Genomic DNA, 20,477 nt, shown 5'->3' on the forward strand with positions numbered 1-20,477 from the left:
TTTAGGATTCACACTCAAATTGGATCCATCAATTGTTTTATCGTAATAACTGAGCAGGCAGACCAAGGATTATAAAACACGATTTATTGAAACTTACAAAAGCAAGGCAAACAACTGAGATTTCATTGACATCAAGACATGCGACTTGGCCGCTTCTGACAGGGCAGTTCATGAGGCATGATTTACACAAACTCATTTAAGAAGCATAACTCCTCAGCATCTATACCACTTCTATTCGGTGTATCATTCTTATGGACACAAAACGGATCTCTCTCACCCCAGAAAATCGGAACAGTCTCGATTAGGAATTTCAGCGAATTAGACACGCAATTAAACACTAATCACCCGGGATTTACACGCCGCACACACACACTGGGTACATTTTCGGGAAAGCCCTTCCGAATTAGTGCATCAAAAAACTGACGTCACGGCCGCGGACAGCACTACCTTTGCATAGTGTGATGCGCGAGCTTCACGCAGCGCTGCTTCCTGCTACTGACAGCTAACACCGTGCATAAGCCTCATATTGGACCCTTTACATTTACTGAATGCGGGACCTTGATGGATTCATTCAGCCACGGCAGTGCAAGATTAAAGCAATTGGGAAACGCTTATTATTTCAGCTACGTGCTGTACACAGGAGCCACAGACGGCGAAATACTTAGCGCTGAATAACTTGTCTGTTTATGTTGCATGTTCACTGCTGAATTTACATAGAGTACATTAATATGGACGGACTAACTGTAACCCCTGATTTACACTGGATGCGTATCCGTTGCGGTGCGTTTCCGACACGGCAGCCGCAGGCAATTGCCGCCAATAAAGTCAATGCATCAGTTTACACCAGATCCGCTGCGTTGCGTCTCCGCTACGTCTCTGTTCCGTCACGCGTCCGGCAGTCCGTCGAGATGCGCATCAAGTCTATTTTTGACGGATACGGATCAAGAACGCAACACAGAGCGCATGCGCCAATTCTCCGTCACATCATGGACGACGAGAAGTTAATTTTTGAGCTGGAGAAACACGGAATTGTGTACGACCCCAGACATCCTTTTTACAAGGATAATATTAGAAAGGAGAAGGCGTGGAGTGAAACTGCAGAAGTTTTGGGATTTGACGGTAAGTTTAATCTTCCAATTAACTATGTAAATACTTGTTTTTTTAATGAAAATAACCTGTACTGTGAAGTACTTGTAAACTCCTAATAAATGCAGTAACCTACATGGGAGTGACACATTATTTTATCCATAGAAACATAGATAAATGTTATGTTAAATGTTATTCTCCCGTGATCATGTGATCTCGCAAACCAGCGGCGCGCCGGATCAGATACGGACCACAAACGCGTCCAGTGCGAATTGGCGGTAAAGGTGCTAAATTTGTATTTGCGGTCTGCGCAGTTTATAGAGAGTTTTACCGTCATACGGACAGAAAACAAGCAATTTCGCTGTACAATGAAATTCTGACTTTGCACATCCTTCATTCACCACAGAAAATAGAATAAGAATGTAAATCAACATGAATACGTAACATAAATATGTTTGTTATTTCCTTAGATAAACTGAACATGCGAGGTCAACAAAACAGAGGGTAATCACATATCTTTCCTTGTTTCCAACGTTTTTTCTTTTTCATAGAACTGCATGAGTAAGATTTCACAGTAGCAAGATGCTTATCACCATACCCCAAATTAAAAGCCAAATTAAGCTGGCCGTTCAAACTTCAAAGCACAAGCCAGCGATTTGTTTATTTTACAAAAAAAATTGTAATCGTTTCACAATTATCCCAACAGGATACCAAAATCCATTGTCACAGAGTAGTCTGCACACTTGCTAATAGCTAAATGTTAGTGTGATCCCAAAACAACCAAACCAGACTGACACCTTGCACAGAACCTGATCATCAAAACAAGCTTTGTTGTGGAAGATTGTACAGTGTCATGTGACACCATACCAACTTCCTGCTTCAGTGATTTAACTTGCGAACCTCTGGCCTACTGGTGAAACTTGAAATAAGAGAAAGCAGAACAACCATGAAAGGAACAGCACCTAGAGGATGGATATCAAGCCATTCTGCGGAGACAAGGGACAAGGCCAAGACGGGATCTACCTGCTTCAGGCCTGCTGCCTCAGATCAGGGCTTACGATTCAGTTTTTACAGTAAAAAGACACCGGGGTGACTCTTCGACGTCCATACAAGGGCAAAAAAAAGAAACACCATCTACTCCGATGGTGAAGATTAGGGATGCTCCGATCAGGATTTTTGCCACCGATACCAAGTACCAATTTTTTGTCATGGTGATCGGCCGATACCAATGCCGATTCTGATGCTTCAAGTTTATATAACTGATATGTAAGCTCTCTGATAACCATTAACTTTTTTTCAGATAAAGTAATACTATAAATGTTGCCTTTGTTATATTTTTGTTATATTTTTACAGTAATAAATCTAATGCAACTATTGTTTTAACAGAGTACTAAATAATCACAAAGAAGTAGTAATAGTAATTCCACACTGGCGATGACATGACTGTGGCGCCAAAACATTTACGTCCCCACTCATCGTGTACGTCCTCACGCATTGACGTCATCAATTGTGATTGGTTCCTAAGATCGGCCAAGTTTAATGAGTACCGATCGAGTCATAAAATGTGATTGTCGGCTGATACCGATCTTCGGCTGATCGATCGGAGCATCCCTAGTGAAGATCAGTCTTTGGCTGAACATGCAATGGACAGTATTAGAGGTTTTAAAGCAAATGCAGGAATGAACAAGTTACAAAAAACCATTTGTTACTCCTCATACTTTTTCTTTAAAAAAGGGTTGCATGCCCTCTGCAATCTCATATAGCCTTCATTCACAGAAAATCAGTATAAACAGACAGAGGCGAAGTCTGTAAACATAACAGGACGATAGAGCTGGTCGCCATGAACGTATTTATGCTACTAGGTACTAACCTCTCTGAACCACCATAAGACACATTTCCTTCTCTCGCAGGGATACTGTTTAACCATTTTTGTGGACGTTGCGGGGGGGGGCACACTTTTGCTTTTATGCAACACTAAAGCACTTGGAGGATAAGTACAAACCTATTGAGCAGAATCCACACCTTTAAAACAGGCTACAGGTACTTTCCAGAATATGTAGAACACATAATGCCTGTTCTATTCACTGTTGTCGGGGGTGGGAGGGAAGGTTAGCAAAACATTTTTCTTTTGCTTGAAGTAGGCATCAAACCGACTCTGTGCATAGTCCTGGAAGGCAACATGAAAAGGTGGCATTAGGGACTCATGACTGTCACCGAGAGCCACCCAGGTCCTCTCTAAAGCAGGTCATAACATCCTGTCTAGCCTAAGGCCAGCTGGGCACAGCCAAAGGTCATCAGAGGTCCCTAGCTGGGTGTTTGGCAGTGGAGGTAGCAACGTACCTGCATGTTTTTACGACTATCTGAGCCAATAACGGTATTAATAGGAGCTCAAAAGAAACCGGCATGCAGTCGGTAAGCTGCCGCCATCGCTTACCATGTAGCCGAACTCAATAGTGGAGATTTTTGCTTGAATAATGGACCACAAACCCCACAGGAAATGAGACGCCAAAGCGTAACTAAGCAACAAAGGAAGGGGAAGAAGAGGCAATAAAAAATGTAAATGCTGAACTCCTGTGCACAAGGCCACTCAAAAGAGGGTTCTGAAATACATCAATATTTACGCAAATATTATATTGCATATACTGATATATACAATACATTACAACTCAACATGCTGTATTTTATATAATTATAAATATTATTCCTACCGATTGGTTTCTAGAATCATGGCTTCCTCAATCCTTGCTTGGTCTTCTTTTGTGGAATTTAAGTATTCACTATTTTCAGACAAATAACTTCTAAAAAAATGCAACTGCAAACAGACAAATATTGGCACACATTTCAGAAGGTATTACATGACAAGTTGAAGTAACTACTACATATAAACAACTTCTGTATCAAATAATGCATAAAATTATTTAGAAGTTTCAGTCTTATCCACTAGGTGGCAGGAGATAGTCACAGCAGGAGTCAGGGTTAATCCTGATCCTGGGGAGCTAATCCATGTTGGCATTTTGTTCCAGCCAGGCAGCGGGTATTTGCATAGAACTAGGGTCGAGTAAACAGTGTAAAATCTAACTTTAATATTCCAATTCATATCTGAGGTACTTGTTTCAAAATCAACAACCAATTAAGAAAATAATCTGGGTTATTTGTACATTAATTATGACTCATATGATGCATGTCGCATGCAACACAGATTCCCCAACTTTCAATACTTTGATGAGTGAGAGAGAATCCAAAAAACTACAAAACGTGGAAATAAACACTGACACACGCTGGTGGTCATCAGGACCAGGCACTGCAGACCCGGAGTTCGTTTCGCAACAGAAACTTATATAGTTGGCACCATTCAGTTGCGCGGTTACAACTACGCTTCTGGGAAACGGCACCGAGTGTGACGACTCACCTGCTGCTCTCTGCTGGGGTAGTTTTCCAGCTCGGCCTTGAAGAACGGCCACTGGTCATAGGTGTAGTCGTACACCCACTCACAGAAATGGTTACCAAAGTCGAAGCCCCTAGAAGTGAGAAAGGGTCCCATTTACTGGTGCCGCTGAAGTTCTTAGGGCCCACCTGAGGAGGCTGGCTGGCCTATGGAGGTCACCATGGTAACCACCACAATATAAACCATCCCCGACCCACGATGCAAGGTGCTATCTTACCTATAATTATAGCTGCTGTACTCAAAGTCAATAAGCATCAGCCTCTCTGTGGACGAGGCAGTCCTGTTGTCTAACATAAGGATATTACCTTAGAAGAGAGAAAAGGGAAACGGGCAAGACCGACCTTAGGCCACAAGATCAACTGGGGATACAGTAAACAGCAGACAAAAAAAATATATCAAAGTTAGGAAAAAAGGGATATATCACACATGGCACTGAGAAACTCCGAGAGCGGATGAGCTGGTTAGGGACTTCAGTGGCCCTCCGGTGGCAGACTTTACATTACCTTCCTGAACGTCATTGTGGCAGAACACCACCGGTGACGGCGTGTCCATGAGCAGCGTCCTGGTCGGGGACACACACGCGGAATACCACTGTGACCTCAGATCAGTGACAGTCACCGTGCAACACTGTTGCCCTAAATGATGCAGCTTGCAGAAATGTGGACATACGAAAGTGAAACTAGTGCAAAAATAAACACACACATCTATACTATATACTGTGTGTGTATAGTGAACAACTTATGGAGAGGCTCAGTACACAAGCACAGGCTGGACACCTAGAGAGGGGAGGGTGGATGCTGTAGTAGTGCTTCCGTGCAAATGACACCAGCGTATAGTCTCTGTGATTGATTAAGCTGCCTGGCAACTCATGCAAAGACCTTATATGCACTTGTACGCCTCCATTTCCTGAAATCGGATAGGAGGAACTGGCTTGGGATTCTGGACAGTAGTAATATTTTATCCGAGCTTTGCCACACACAGACTGGACCGGAGCACCTCTCACCGGAGACTCTCCAGCTCCTGCTGCAGGTTGTACTTCATCAGCTTGCTGAACTTCTTCACATGAGCCTCGCGGACAAAGCTCAGCTTCAGTATTTGATCCATGTACCTGACAGACAGCAAGGAGGGCAGGCAAACTACGCTGTGAGTCCTGTCAGGGCTCTGAAGTCTGGGCTTCCACTGAGACGGTTTCACCAGGGAGTAAAACATTTTAAATACCCTGAACGCTTTGCTCTGCTCTCTCGCTCCCAATGGATCAAAGCAAAGTTTTAAAAGCTTCACCTGCAGTTCCAATCCAGCAGAGGGCCAGACTCAAGTAAATACCAGGAATAGGTGTGACTCATCAGAAGCCAGGGAGGATAGAAAGGATAGAAAAAACACTGGACAGTAGCTCTCCGGGACGGGAGTTGGAGACCCCTGTTGTGAATTGAGTCTGGCTCTCAGCTGGATTGGGACTGCAAGTGAAGGTTTTAAAACTTTGCTTTCTGATTTACAATTTATCAATCTCTCTTATCCAAAATGACAAGCATTTTTGAGAGCACAGGGTCAGACAGCCCCTGTAGCAGCTAGGGGTTAAGGACCGTGCTCAAAGATCTAATGGTGAAATCATTCTGTTGACCTTGGGATTTGAACCCACAGCCTTCTGATTACAGGAATAGTGTTCTAACCCGCTGAACCACACACTGCCCGCAGTGCAAGTGACAAGCCTTTAGAGTTCACACACTAGTAAAGGGGGAGCTTGGAAAAACCAATGCGAATGACTTCTGCCCTCCCCCCCACCCACCTGTCTATGGTCCCAAACAGCCACTTGGGCTCTTTGTTGAAGGGCATAACCATCCTGTGGAACCGAGCCATCTTCACCGCTATCTCTGCAGAAAGTTCTGGAATTCGGAGCTGTTCGGTCCGCAGGCGCTTACTCTGAGTGGGAGGTGGGGGGGGGTGTGGGGGGGGGGGGTGGGCGGCAATTAAACCGCTGGTATCAGCCAACATCTGAAGTGAAGGGTGGTTCTGCTGCGTACAACAAGAAACACAAAACCCAGGAAGTTGTACCGACCGGGACGTACTGTTCCAGGCGGCCCTCTGGGAATATGCCATACAGTCGGGGTCCCAGGGCCCGTTCTGCCAGGATGGCGAACATGACGCTCTCAAGCACAAGAGAGTCCACACCCTGGAAAATTAATTCAGGTCACATGACATGGTCCTGCCAATCGAATCGCAGTCACAGAATAAACTGCAGTATCTGTTAGACATTCTAGTTATGCTGATTATCAAACCTGAATTCATCAAAAATGTGCTTAATTTCACCAAAATGTCCCATTTTTTCCTATTTTTATATATGAAATCGGTTCAGGCATTTCCATTAGGAGAAAAACAGAAAACTAAAAACCTTGTGTGAACAGTTTTCATTTATTGCTGCATTTATTTGTAATGCCAGCTAATTATTCTTCGCAAATGGCAGCCATGGAAAGCGCAGAGGCACCTGCAGGATGGCGCCGTAAACCCGCAGCAGCACCTGCCCCGGCTCCCCATCGGTGGTGGCCACGCCGTCCGGGAGGCTGCACAGGTACAGCAGGTTACTGAGGCCACCGCTGGGAATAAACACAGACGGCATCGATCGCAGTCAGAATTCGCCCTGGGATCGATAAAGTTAATCTTAATCTTCAGGCTGCTGGAGAAGAAGCCGCTCCGCACGGCACGGAGCACCAGGCATAGTGTCGTAAACTGGGCTTTTTAATTGCACTAATAAGCATTTTCAAGATGTTCAGCCATTCGTTTGGACTGTGTTTATCTGGGTCTAGGTGACAAACGGAATCTATGACCTGTGTCTAAGTTACATGTGCGTCACTCAATAGGTGGTGAAACTAAAACCGGTGATTCCACATCAACCTGATTAAACATAGTAGGGACAAAGGTCAATAAGCTCTCTGCCATGTCTATGGCAGATATTAGCAGACATTTAACATTTTACATTTTTAAACTTTAAAACAGTTTAAGGAGGAGAGAGCCATAAAGACAAAGGCTCAGGAAACATGCTAAAGTGAAAATCAATAATGAACTACACTGAAAATCCTTCCATTTATATATCAGGACATATATGTGTGTGTGTGTGTGTGTGTGTGTGTGTGTGTGTGTATATATATATATATATATACACACACACACACAGAAACACACACTATAGATGAGATAGATAAGGCAGACAGATGAGATGGACAGGAGAGAGATGTATACATACATACATACATACATACGGTATTACCTGACAATACTAATCTGAAAATCCGCCTCTGAGATAGACTTCCATGATCCGGAGAGAAAGTCCCGGCACCAGGCGTACGCTCTGCTCTTCGTATCACGGTCCACTTCGTCGGTTCGCCCGTCCCGGTAAGATTCGGCCTCAGAGTCGTCATCCCCGTTGCCGGCCCGAAGACTCGGCGCCTTCAGGTGACACTTCCCAGTTGCAGCGGGCTTCGGCGCAGCGCCTCCGGGAAGGCTCAGGCCGCCGTCGGCGCTCCCCGTAACACTCTGTCTTGACTGCATTCTTCCGAGCAATATAACTAAATGACAGCCAAATTAAGGCTTTTTACGCGATTAGCAATAAATCCGACTTGGACGTCCAGCTTAACGACTGTATTATTCAGCATTAAAAATGCATCTCATACAGCACTGCGGGTCTTTGCATTAGTGCTCTACATACGGTTCTAGGATTAATTGATTAAATACCTAGTAATTATAATATCAGATGTGGACACACATCTGGCAGCTACGTTGTCAGTCTGTTTGCGGGACTACAGTACTGACTGATCAGCAAGAGAGATGCCCTTTCCCGTAAAACACGAGTTCAATCCCGGACAGCGCAGGCTGGGGACTGAGGGACAGAACTGTGCAAACAGGGGTCATAACTGTGTAGATGCGAAAGCCGCCGAACGCTCACTTCCCGGGCGGAGTAAGTACACCTACAGGATCAGCAATTTATTACCTGCGCCGCAACTCCCCGTTAAACGGAAAAGAAAGCCGATTCCAAACAATACGCCACCTAGCCACTCAAATCCATGAAACGGCACACTATTCACTAGTTCCAGGAAACTGCCCTAGTTTTATCTCAGTCATACACCACGCACCAATACAATACCGATAAAGAAGTGTGCTTCCATCTGGGTTTAAGGCTGAAGGACGGTAATTGACGGCATAACTCCGCATCGGCATTACACGAGACTATGGGTCATGTATTTTTTAATTCTAATTCAACAAATATCATCGTAGAAATATAGGCAAAGACTCGGTAAAGCATACAACGGAACTCAATATACCAAATTCCATAAAATTAAATTAAATTTAATTAAAAAAGAATTTTTCGTTTTTTAACCGTTATAAGTTTCTGCAGTCGTATACTGCGCCAACGTCAGCTGCGACGTCGAACACGTTTGCTTTTTTGCGGCGCATCTATTTTGCGCAGAATGATCTCAGCCAATGAACGGTGTGCATGACCCGCTCGTGGCGCCATCAGGCGATCTGTGGAAAGCGCGCGTGGTCTAGCGAAGTGTGTCGTGTGCTTGATGTTTTTGTATTGGACTGCAACGCCGATTTAGGTATAACTATTTAACACATATAAATTGCGGAAACCGGCTGCGACGTATAGCCACCCGTTTTATGGTTTAAGCAGTGCATTATAGCCATTGGCAGGGGAAGCTAGCTTGAGACCCTGTGAAGAAAAATTAAATTGCACGTATTAAACATGCGACAAGTTCAGTTTATTTGCAGAATGAATTACTCCAGTTGCGTGCCTAAATAAATATTATATTAATCCATTTTAACTCACCAGTTTGTCTAAATTATATTTTTTAGAAATGCCGTCTAATGTGGAAGTAAAAGCTGCTGTTCGTAACGTGGAGCTCTTAAGTCAAAGGGCGAAGGAGCTCAGCAAGTCCGAGGGGACTGTAATTCACCAGCACGATACGTTTTTCAAAGTACCGCAGGGCCGCCTTAAACTCCGAAAATTCACGGTAAGAGCCTTAGATGACCTTAACATTGTTAGGCAGTTTGTGCTGCTGTTTTCAAATATGTTTTAGTGAATTTAGTAATTTCATTTTCTCATATTGTAAATGATTTCCTTAGAAATTTTTCATGTATTGTCCTTAAATTACAATTAATTAAACTTATTGTTATAGTAGATTTAGTCTTTGTTCATCAGATCATAATAATATGCCTGTATATGCAATTGTAAAATATAAATCTTAAAATATCCGAGTGAAGAAAAGAAGCCTTTTACACTATTTTCTGTCAGCTGAATTATCATTAGCTGCCTTCTCAATTACAGGACGGCACTGGGCAGATGATATTTTACGAAAGACCTGATCTGGACGGTCCTAAGCTATCTAATTATTCAATTACTGTCACGCGTGACCCAGACGGCCTCACGGTAAGTGCACTAACCGCTGGGTCTTTGCACAGTTTTATATTTAAATAGCTTGTTTACATTAAATATAACTGGGTCTTTGTTGTGATCGAAGAAGCCCGGCTTAGTACACTATTACTCTGCTTTAACACATCCCTGTTGTTTACTTGAGTGGTCCCAGTCATGTTAAACTGGATACTAAACCGTGTATTTGCGGTCATCTTACATCATTCACTTCTTAGCAGTAATATGATTAAATAAATCAGTATCAAAGAATTTCATCAATAAAAACTGTCTTTTATTTTACTTTTTTGCTGTTTTAAGAATTTGTTTTATTTTACTATAATTTACTTCAAATACTGTAATCATTAAGACATCAGCTGAAACCTTCAGCGTTTAACAGGTTAGTCACTGAATAAGTGTTTATTTAAACACTGTCCTTTGGGTGTGAAGAAAGTTCTTTCAGATGCTCTGGGGGTCTTGGGCACTGTGGAGAAGGAACGTCACCTTTTCCTGGTTGGACAGACCAGAGTCCATGTGGACACTGTCAAAGATCTGGGGCACTTTATGGAGCTGGAGGTCAGTAGCAGTCTGCCTGAGGGCAGAGAGGACGGGTTCTGAACCACTGTTGACCTGAGTGGGTCCTTTTTCACACCCAGCAGCATATTCTAGTAATGTGTGATTCTCGTTATTTGTTACCCTTATTTACTGGTAAGAGTCAAGCGTCCTTCTTTTGTCAGGTTGTCATGAAGGAGGGACAGAATGCAGAGGAAGGGGAAACCATTGCTCAGCAGCTGATGGAACATCTGGGAGTGGAGAAGGATGACCTCATTGTCGGTGCCTACATGGACCTCCTTCAAAAGAAAGGAATGAAATGCTGATTCAAATACATCAGTCTGTTCTGCTGATGTGTGTCAGATGCTTTTTCTGATCTTTCGTGGCATTTTTCTTTGTTCGGTTAATTTCGAGGACCACAGGAAATTAGCCAATTGGGTCATAGTGACCTGTATTAGGAAACAAAAACTACAACTCACAAGGGGACTAAAACTACATCTCCCACTTCACTGTTCCGTGCAGTTTTTGTAAGTTATAGAGTGACATGCAATTGCATCGAAATCCCTGTGCTGTTGTGTTAAATTGGATAAAACAAATTCAGTTATTATCAGCTTATGTTTTTAGTTGGCAGTTAAACAGTTGAATATGTTCCTTAATTGCCCATTGTATTTGAGTGTGTGTATGTGCTAAACTGGACTGGTATCCTGTCCTGGGTGTATGTCTGCCTTTTGCCAGGGAGATGTATATCAAAGTGCACCTCACCTTTTTAACCATAGGTGGCACTCCAGTGTACTATTTTCGAAGCGCTTTCAGCACCCGAGTCATTGGACAGCTCCATCACAAGTTTTTGTATGTCATCTTGGCCCGTTGCAGTGGCCGTAAATTATATTTTGGTTAAATTTTTCCATGTAAACAATTTATTAACTGCACGCCATATGCTTCTTACTCTAATTACATCACCTGCAATAAAAATACATTTTTTCATCATTTAATTGCGATATTGGATGTGCTTTACGTTCTGTTTCAGAGTGGTAGCATGTAAATTTTATAAAACGATAATTTTTTGGTCCGCTGGTAGGGGAAATAAATTGTGACGTAACAGGAAAAAATGTGTATTTTTGTTAGAATCAAATATCGACCGTTTATTTTATAGGCACGAATTACCTTAAGGTCAGAACAGTACATGTACTCTTTCATTAATTCGCAAGCAAAAGTTTTAAAATGAGTTATGTTTTAAGTTATTTTAAAAGTTTATTCATTTTGTGTTTCCCTGTCAATATGGGTCTGTATTCCCGATCTTTGGTCCAGAACAATTCAATGATGTAATAGATCTGCTTTTAATCTTGACTTGTAATACATTAAATAATAAAATAAAACGCGTCGTTGCGTAAATCATCAGAATTGATGTCAGAGTCTAAATATCAACCTTCTTTTAACAGCTATTAATAATAACTAATATGCAGGGGGGGACATTAACACATGACGCGTATGTGTGTCAGTATGCGTTTAATGAGATGTGCCAATACGGATGATGTGAGAGCGAGCAGCGCGCCTCTATAACGCTGCGTATCCGCAGTGCCGCTCCGTACTGCCTACGCGCAGCATCAGCGCCTCAGCCCGGACGCCGACTGCGTGTCCCTGCACGGCTGCGGGGTTGCGCTCATTCACCCACCAGCAGAGCTTCTCTCTGGCTGCGCAGGTGCGTGCGAAGGAAGGTCCCCCTTTACGGATATTGAGCAACCGAGACACCGCCCCACAGCAGCATCTGCACATCTTAAATCGTTTTTTTTTTTAATTTGTCATCTTTATTTTCCGGCCCCAACACGCGATTGGGATTAAATGTATCTGATCTAGGGAGGTCGCGTCAGCGGCATCTGCAGTCTGGTCGTAGAAGGGGAAGATCTGTGATCGTCACCGACATTGATTTTGTATTTTTTTTCTGCACCCCTTTTTCCTGACTGTGGATGGGCTGTACTCTGTGATTATCCGTAGGCGCTTTCGAGTCATTTCTGGAAGAAGATGGCGGACAGAGCCGAGATGTTTTCGCTCTCCACCTTTCGTTCCCTGTCTCCTCCAAGTTGCAGGTAAGCCTGCGGCACGTCCCCGGCTCCTTCAGCGGCGGAGGGGCTGCGCTTGCAGGGGCAGCGCTCCAGGCATGGCCGTTTCTTATGAGGTTAATTGATATACCCGTATGTGTGGCTTATGAGCAAGATTTCAGAAACTGTCATAAACCATATCAGCTTTAAAACGCATTTTGCGGGATCGTTGTTTTTTCTGTCACTATGGATGCATTTCGACGCAGAGACGCGCACAGATCCCGAGGTTTATGCCCGTCGTGACATGTAAATGGCTTCGTTTTGGATAATACCGTGAGCATTGTACCAGAATGGGAGCTGGCCAGGGACGGTGCAATGGGATGCATTGATTTTTTGTTGTTCCAGATGTCCGAAGAGTTGCATTGACGAGGCCCCGCCCTTTCCGAGGCAAATAGGCTTAGCTGAGCCCTAACCGAGAATTAGGCATCTCTATCTATCTCGTATGATATTTAAACATGAAATTACCCAGCTTATATTTAATGTAGTGTAATAATTAACAATAATTACTACTAATATATAAAAATATTAAACGATATATAAATCCCAGTACAAAATGAAATTTGTTTGCTTTAGTAAATTAGTTTGCATTGAATTATAGTGCCGTCATATTTCCCTTGCTGACTGTCACGCATCGCTTAACGTGATATTTTGTTCCGTTGGAAACTTCATTGTGCACCCGGTCACCTCAAATCCCCATTACAACCACAAAATGGAGTTTCTCATCAGAGAGGAGGCTTCCGGAAGTCAAACACTGTCCTTTACTGACAGAAATATTTCTCTAGGAGTTTATTTCAGTCTGTAATTTGAATATCGGTGCAGGTAGGGATATAACAGTAACACTGCATACAGATGCTGTGAGCAGGGTAACTGAATGTGAACTACAGAGTGACAGCAGCTTGGGCAAATCCGGTACATAGCATCAACAATATCATATATTGACTTACTATTTAATAAAAGCGACCTTAATATTTTGGACAGGTCATAATGCAGCATTTATAGGTTTTGTCAGTCGTTTCTGAACTTTATTTTGTTTAGTAATGCTCTACGTTAAAGAGTGTAATCTAAACTCTGGATTCAGCAGTATTGTTCATATAAAAAAATCAGTGTTTCTCCTGTGCATCATGAAAAACAGCCGTTTCAGGGTGAAATGCCCAGGAGCAAGGTCGGCCCTTTGGGGGCCGAGGGTCGATTCCCTGCCCAGTCCATTTCACTCGCCTGTAGGGCCCCCTCCCCATAAGGAGGACGACGTTATTTAAGCGGCAGCGGTGGGAGCGACCTTGAGGCCGTGGGGGAGAGGAAGAGAGGAATGGAATTGACAGGCAGCCTTCAAAAGACAGTATTACAGGCCTGGAGGTGAAGGGGGGGGGGGAGAGAAGAAAGAAATGAACAGCGGCTGGAGAAACGGCTAAATCAGGGTAAATTCGGGCAGAGGCAGAGAGATGACAGGAGTTTGAAAGGGGTGGAAATAAATACGATTAACATAGAAAATGAGGCGCATCCCCCCAGGGAATAGCCCTGCCTTGTGTATTATGTTGTCTGGAATGAGCCCCCGCAACTCTGCTCTAGATAAATGGATGGATGGATGGATGGATGGATGGAAGGCCAGCCTTAGCTATAGCTGAATAGTGAAATGATAATCGGTTTTCTTGGTAAGCTGCCTCCCAATTAAAGCTTAACCGACGGCCCCTGAGAAGTTGATCTGGCCCTGGATGGATGGAACGCAAACTAAATGCTATTGTCTTCTCTTTAAGCTTCATACAGGATAAACTGACCTCTATCCAGTGGTATTAAGTTTTTGCCATGTTTGTACTGACCACTAGATGGTGCATAACCCATGATGCCCCTGATGGCTGGTTCTCATTGGTTCTCTTTCTGTTAGCTCGAATTCACACACCTCTTTGAGAAGATAGAGGGCAATAGCGAGGCCATAAAGCTACGCAATCAGCGCTTCACCTGCCTTTACACAGCTCGCTGGATGGCCTCTTTCCTGCCCACCCTTTAGTATTCAGCGGCCGATTATTGTATCGATGTGCTGAGTGTGGACTTTCACCCAGCAAGGTCATTTACAGAGGAACGTCAGTGTTGCTTTGTGCCCACAGCGTAGCACAATTAGCCTAACTGCATGTCGCCGGGAGGAAAATCACGCAACACAGGAGATCATGTAAACAACAGACACACAGAGCGGAACAGGGATTCAAACCAGTAACCTAGGAGTATCCACTGAGTCACCCATGACATTTATTTGTTTGTTTTGTTACATATCAATAAATTAACGAATGAATGAATCAATGAAGCAATCAATCAATGAATCAACCAACCAATCATTCAAGCAATCATTCAGATAATTAATCAATTATCGCAAAATCAGTCAAACAAAAGATATTTTTTTCAAGATGATTTTTTGGAATGAAGCAAATTAGCTTTGAAATTCCAGGCGTGCCGTTTCTAATAACGTTCACCTGAACCAAACAAAGAAGCAGGAGTGAATCCCAGCTACAGAGGGACCCCCCCGGCCCCGCCCCCCAGTCTCCTGATGGATCACAGTTCATATCAAACGTGGCAGTCTGACTGGTGCCTCTCGCACTGCCAGCTGGGTCTCAGGATTGTCCTGCGTTCGGTGACGTGGCTCTGGGACGGCTCAGATGGAATGCTGGTGCGTGTTAACTGAAGCCTTTCCAAGTGATTAGAGTGATTCGAGTGATTAGGATTAGTGCATTCAGTCACCGGATGGGGAGATTCAACTAAATCCTGCATTTTCCACATGACAAAAGAAACACAGTTTCGGCAGAAAAGGGACGTCACCATTTTTTGCCGTTTTACTGCAAGGCGAAAATACAACAGCTTCACATGCATCATAATGCATGCATTACCTAGCGCATGCCGTCACTGGACTGCTGTGCACCATTGCTGCTAAATGGTGAATTTATTCATCTTAGTCAGGAATGGGGAGGAGGGTAAGCCGGGAAACATTTTTAAAAGGAACACACCGACCGGGATTTTGGATTATAGTCCTTTTATGTTGGATCTGGTGATTCCCATAAGCATGGTGAATAAAATCACAGCCTGCCGACTGACCGATTAATGGCAGTCGGGGGGAATACAAGTGGCACCAGTTAGCAGGGGCTGTTAGTCAGGTTGAATATGAGGGTGTGATTTGACTGGACTCCTCTAGTGGCTAATGATGTTTAAACTGTAGACCATGAGTAGGGTGGCGTGGTGCAGCATCAGGTGGTCCAGTGTTTTGGGGTTGAATTCCCAGCCCCAGTTGTGAACATGCACAATTTGCCAAGTTCCTGAGGATTTCCGCTGGCTTCCCTGGTGTCCTGCTGCAGTCCAAAACATGATGTCTCTAAGCTTCCCATTGTGAGTCTGTCTCCCTGATGATATGGCACCCTATCCATGCTGGGCCCTATCCTTTCTGAGATAATCTCCGGGATCTCCATGACCCTGTAATGGAAAGTGGACAGTTGAATGGATGGATGGATGGATGGGTAGGTGGATGGATAGATGGTTGAATGGATGGATGATGGATGGATGGATTCATGGATATGCAGCACAAACACATTTTCTGTGGTTCTAGAAAGGATAATGTGAGAATGAAGATTCCACCCTAGTGTGGGGTTACTGCTGACCACAGCTCAGCCAGTACAATAACATCCCAGTCCTGGGTACAAAATCAGGCTTAAAACACAGCTCAGCCCCAGATTATGGCTGATTACCTGACAGCATAAGTAATCATGGTCCTAGGATTTGTCCCTACCTTGCCTGTCATTTCCCCATTTGTCCAGCAGGTGTCATTGGCCATTCAATGCTTCTTGCTGTGTTTTGTAAGTTTAACACTCTCCCGTGTCCCTAGTATGTTCCCCTGCTCCCCAGGTCGCCACATGGCCTAAGGAGCCGGTTGAGATCTGTGCATCCCTGTGTATCCCTGTGCATCCCTGTGCATCCCTGTGCATCCCTGTGCATCCCCATGGTTATCAGTGTCCCTAGTGTTTTTATGTGTTTATATTTCTGAATTGCTAATGTGCTTGCCGCTGTTTTTAGTTCTCCCCACTTTTACCTGGTTTTGTTATGTTCTGCTTCACCTAGTTCCCAGTAGCTGATAGTGTTCATTTCCGACTGTTTGCTTCATTGTTAACTATCCGACCTGTTTCTCGTCTAACCCACATTATCAGTGTATGTATCTGCCTACCCTGGGCTTGTGCTTTTGTCAGTCATTGCCTTTGTTTCCTGCATGTTACCGGGACGTGCTGCCTCCCTCAGCCCTTCCCGATGTCAGTGTCCTCTTTGTTCCATCTTGTTTCACTTTCCTGCCTCGTGTTTTCACCTCTTGTGCTCCCTTGTGTTTCTAGTGTATGTTCAGTTCTGTTTATAATAAAATCCCTTCTGTTACGGAGCCGTGCTGCGGATTGTCACATGGGCAACGCATCACAAAGCCACTGAGCATCATGATAATCGCTGGGGGCAGGAGGAGAATGTAAATATTACTCACATTTACTGAGTTATCAGCCTGAAAAACTCACTCAAACCTAGCAGTTTTGATCGAATAAGGAGTCTAAGCATATGTTCCTTAAGTATATCTAAAAGGCGCGCGATGCATTTACAGAGTGATACATACCTTTAATGGCCTGTTAGATTTGCTTCATCCAGACTTTAATAGCTTCTGTATGTATTTCCTGCAATAGTGAGACATGGGATGAAGAGCAGAGGTGTTATTGAGAGACTGTGTACAATACATTACATCACAATGCTGAAATGTAACACAGCTGAAATTTCAGGCGGGGTCATTAACCCCCCCCTCAAAAAAAAAAAAAAAACTATGCCTTTACAAAAAACACATGTATTTTTTTTTTCATTTCCTTCTGAAAATTGTAATGTCCAGCTATTCTATTACTCTTGAAGGGGTTAAGGCAGACAGACCCCCTCTCCTGCAACATGTGTGCTGCCGTCATCTCTCAGGCTGCGGGATTCTTTGGGCTGCCCAGTGGAATGTTAATCACCTGACCCCAGGGCTGATCATGTGACACAGCAAGGATCGAACCCAAATCCCATCTCTGTAACACGTCTTTGAGTAGCGTGCCAATGGGGAAGCCACAAAACAAATATTGTGTGTTCATGGGTTTACTTATAATGAACATTTTCATTAATGATCAAGAATGGGATAAATAGATAATAATGGAAAGACTGACTCCCTAAGACACGTGTCGCCTAATGTATGTACATTGCATAATTATGCTGGAAAAAATGATCTACATGATCATTACATGAACTACACAGATCATTAGTTTCATTTAGGGGTAATTTAAAAAAATGGTTAAATAAACAGGAAAGATAAAGTAGATCTATCATCCATTGTCCTGGGAGCGAATAATTTCAACATTTTTCTTACAGGAAATAGATTGGTATGATTTAATCACCGTGTTTGTGTGTTGCGGGAGTCTTTAGCCATGGAAAATTTTACAACAAGAAGAAGGTTTTATAACTGTAAAGAAAATTATATTTGCATAAATACCTTGTTCAGGAAGATGCAAAATGTCACCTTTACGTGCAAACGGTGGCCGTGTTCGGCTTCTGTGTTGTAAACACTAAACGGGAGTCTAATTGCATCCACCTGGTGGGATCAGTAAGTCACATCTTTGAAACTTTATTAAATCATCACTTGTTCTGACCAATGATCTGGGCGATCGGTAGTGACATCAGAATGGTCACATGACCCCACACCCAACAAGGCTTCAGCATTTCTGCTCTACTGGACCAATGGGATACACAGTAGTTACTGATAATTTCTCGCTATTGGAACTGTGCTTTTCTCATTAATGTGCCTAAGACAGTGTAGGATTGGTTACTTGTTTGTGATTGGTTGCTGTATGAGGAAAGCATTTCCCAAAGCGATTATTGTGAGTGATTGTTTAGGCGTAACAATCGTGAAGGAAACACCGCTTCTGCTCCCCTTGACCTTGTGGGGCTGGCTTTTTGTACACAGAAAACATGGTCAGTATTATGGAGAAGGGCTTCCTTCCCTGGACAAGGAATCAGGTGACTGTTATGATTCTGTACACCTGCAGTTGTCCCTGCTGTAGATATAGACCACTCTGTTCTGTTCTGTTCTTTTTTCATTTTCATTATTTTCTGCAGCTTTAGTCCTCGGCCACAGCTTCTGTGCTTTTCTCGGCTACGTTTTGTGCTGATTCCATCTTGCCAGGTTCCTCCTGTCTCCATAAGGTAGCCGTTCCAGTTTAATCGGACCAGACGTGTGTTTCTCAGTTTCGGGTAAACGTCCCCCTGTCCCTTATTGACATAATTAACCCAGTTCCATGGCCGTCCTCTTAAGCTTTCCAGAGTCTTAATGCCACCGATTCAAATGTGGGTTTGAGTTAGAGGAGTGGAAGTCCAAAAATGATCAGCTGGCGTTTAGCAAATCAGAAAGTATCTCCTGATGGCCCCTAATCTCCGTAGCCACTTGTACTGGCCTTCACTTCCAGTGCCATCACTGAAAATCATCATCTCCGTACCCAGAGAGCCTATTTCCGGCACTGTTCCCACTTTATGACTTACGCTGGAGCCTCTGCAGGGTTCATCTGGATGTCGGATCAGGCCTGGGAGGGTTTGCTGGTGTGAAGCTTAGCCTTGTGACAGCATCAGGATTGGTCTCTGGAGGACAGCACTTGTCATTAACACTTGATTATTTTATTTTCCCCTGGTTTCTCACGCTAATTGGGCTGTTTTATACTTTGTATCGGACCTGGCTCTTTGTGGTGGCATGTGACAAGAGTTCCCATCCAAAATAAGCCCTTTCGGTCATGACACAACTGTCCCAATTAATTTTCATAACCGTCAGAATCCCGCTGACCAAACAGTTGATGACATTTAGTCAGATTTGGAACGGTGACAGAGCACAAGTTATGGCGGCCCTGTCTCGGTCTCCGGTGTGTGGATTATCATTCATCAGTCATATAAAACATACAGCAGTTCCCCAGAGACAGGGCCAGTAGGTCAAACTGTAACTGGGTGGGAGCTTCCTGTTACAGAGACAGCTAAGCTGTGATGTATGCTTCTTGTTGCTAGGGTAGCATAGACGGATTAATACCTATCAAGTTTTCTGCGAACCCTGGGATTCTGGAATAAGTTCACAGAGGAAGTGAAATGAATTCTGGGTAGCCTGAGCCAAGCCTTTCTGGAGAATGAGTGAAATGAATTCTGGGTAGCCTGAGCCAAGCCTTTCTGGAGAATGAGTGAAATGAATTCTGGGTAGCCTGAGCCAAGCCATCCTGGAGAAAGAGTGAAGTGAATTCTGGGTAGCCTGAGCCAAGCCTTTCTAGAGGAGTGAAATGAATTCTGGGTAGCCTGAGCCAAGCCTTTCTGAAGAAGAAGTGAAATGAATTCTGGGTAGCCTGAGCCAAGTCTTTCTGGAGAAGGAGTGAAATGAATTCTGGGTAGCCGAAGCCCAGCCATATTGCCAACCCATATTAACTTCAGGTCATTATCTGAGCGTAAATACCACTCTGTCCTAATGCAGCAACTGCACCTTATAGCTTTGCTCCACTGAGTGAATCTGGCTTCAAACTGAGACTGAACCCTGAAGAAGCAGTTCTGCACAACTATCTGTAATTTTAGCCATTAAAAGCTAGCGCCACTTGCAACCTGATATGTGCTTGCAGTGACAGATCATAAGCAATTTTCAGAGCTGTAAGCATCTCAGAGCAAGATGCACATATAATCGCTAGTGGAGCACTGATACCGTGTGTCTTCAAAAGAAATGAAGTGTAAGCATGTGGAAGGTGGGATTCCAGGAGAGGACCAAGTTCCATAACCAGGCTGAGGAAAACAAGCCTGTGAACAACCTTTACTTCTGATCTAAAGACTGACCTTAGGCATCAACCCTACAGGCAAGAAGTAAGCG

At 43.8% G+C, this 20,477-nt stretch overlaps 3 protein-coding genes across 3 annotated transcripts in view; 2 read left to right on the forward strand and 1 right to left on the reverse strand.

Moving 5' to 3' along the window:
• Positions 1–67: 67 nt before the first annotated feature.
• Positions 68–8,959, reverse strand: chkb (choline kinase beta). Its single transcript, XM_023808880.2, has 11 exons — positions 7,791–8,959; positions 7,011–7,119; positions 6,585–6,698; positions 6,315–6,448; positions 5,535–5,639; positions 5,035–5,093; positions 4,749–4,836; positions 4,496–4,604; positions 3,795–3,898; positions 3,521–3,602; positions 68–3,253 (listed from the first exon to the last, which is right to left on the reverse strand). The coding sequence occupies exons 1-11, from the start codon at positions 8,069–8,071 to the stop codon at positions 3,164–3,166; spliced, it is 1,275 nt and encodes a 424-aa protein (XP_023664648.1). The 5' UTR covers positions 8,072–8,959; the 3' UTR covers positions 68–3,163.
• Positions 8,960–8,977: 18 nt separating this feature from the next.
• On the forward strand, positions 8,978–11,882 carry LOC140581235 (uncharacterized). Its single transcript, XM_072703234.1, has 5 exons — positions 8,978–9,120; positions 9,377–9,534; positions 9,849–9,950; positions 10,380–10,505; positions 10,667–11,882. The coding sequence occupies exons 1-5, from the start codon at positions 9,015–9,017 to the stop codon at positions 10,805–10,807; spliced, it is 633 nt and encodes a 210-aa protein (XP_072559335.1). The 5' UTR covers positions 8,978–9,014; the 3' UTR covers positions 10,808–11,882.
• A 159-nt stretch (positions 11,883–12,041) lies between these two features.
• mapk8ip2 (mitogen-activated protein kinase 8 interacting protein 2) overlaps positions 12,042–20,477 on the forward strand; it is a 51,962-nt gene continuing 43,526 nt past the window's right edge. Inside the window, exons 1-2 of the mRNA XM_023809084.2 lie at positions 12,042–12,180; positions 12,474–12,565. Coding sequence (XP_023664852.2) covers positions 12,501–12,565 — 65 coding nt within the window. The 5' untranslated portion in view covers positions 12,042–12,180; positions 12,474–12,500. The remainder of the gene's footprint in view (positions 12,181–12,473; positions 12,566–20,477) is intronic.

This window comes from Paramormyrops kingsleyae, chromosome 1 (assembly GCF_048594095.1).
Source record: "Paramormyrops kingsleyae isolate MSU_618 chromosome 1, PKINGS_0.4, whole genome shotgun sequence".
NCBI classification, from domain to species: Eukaryota; Metazoa; Chordata; class Actinopteri; order Osteoglossiformes; family Mormyridae; genus Paramormyrops; species Paramormyrops kingsleyae.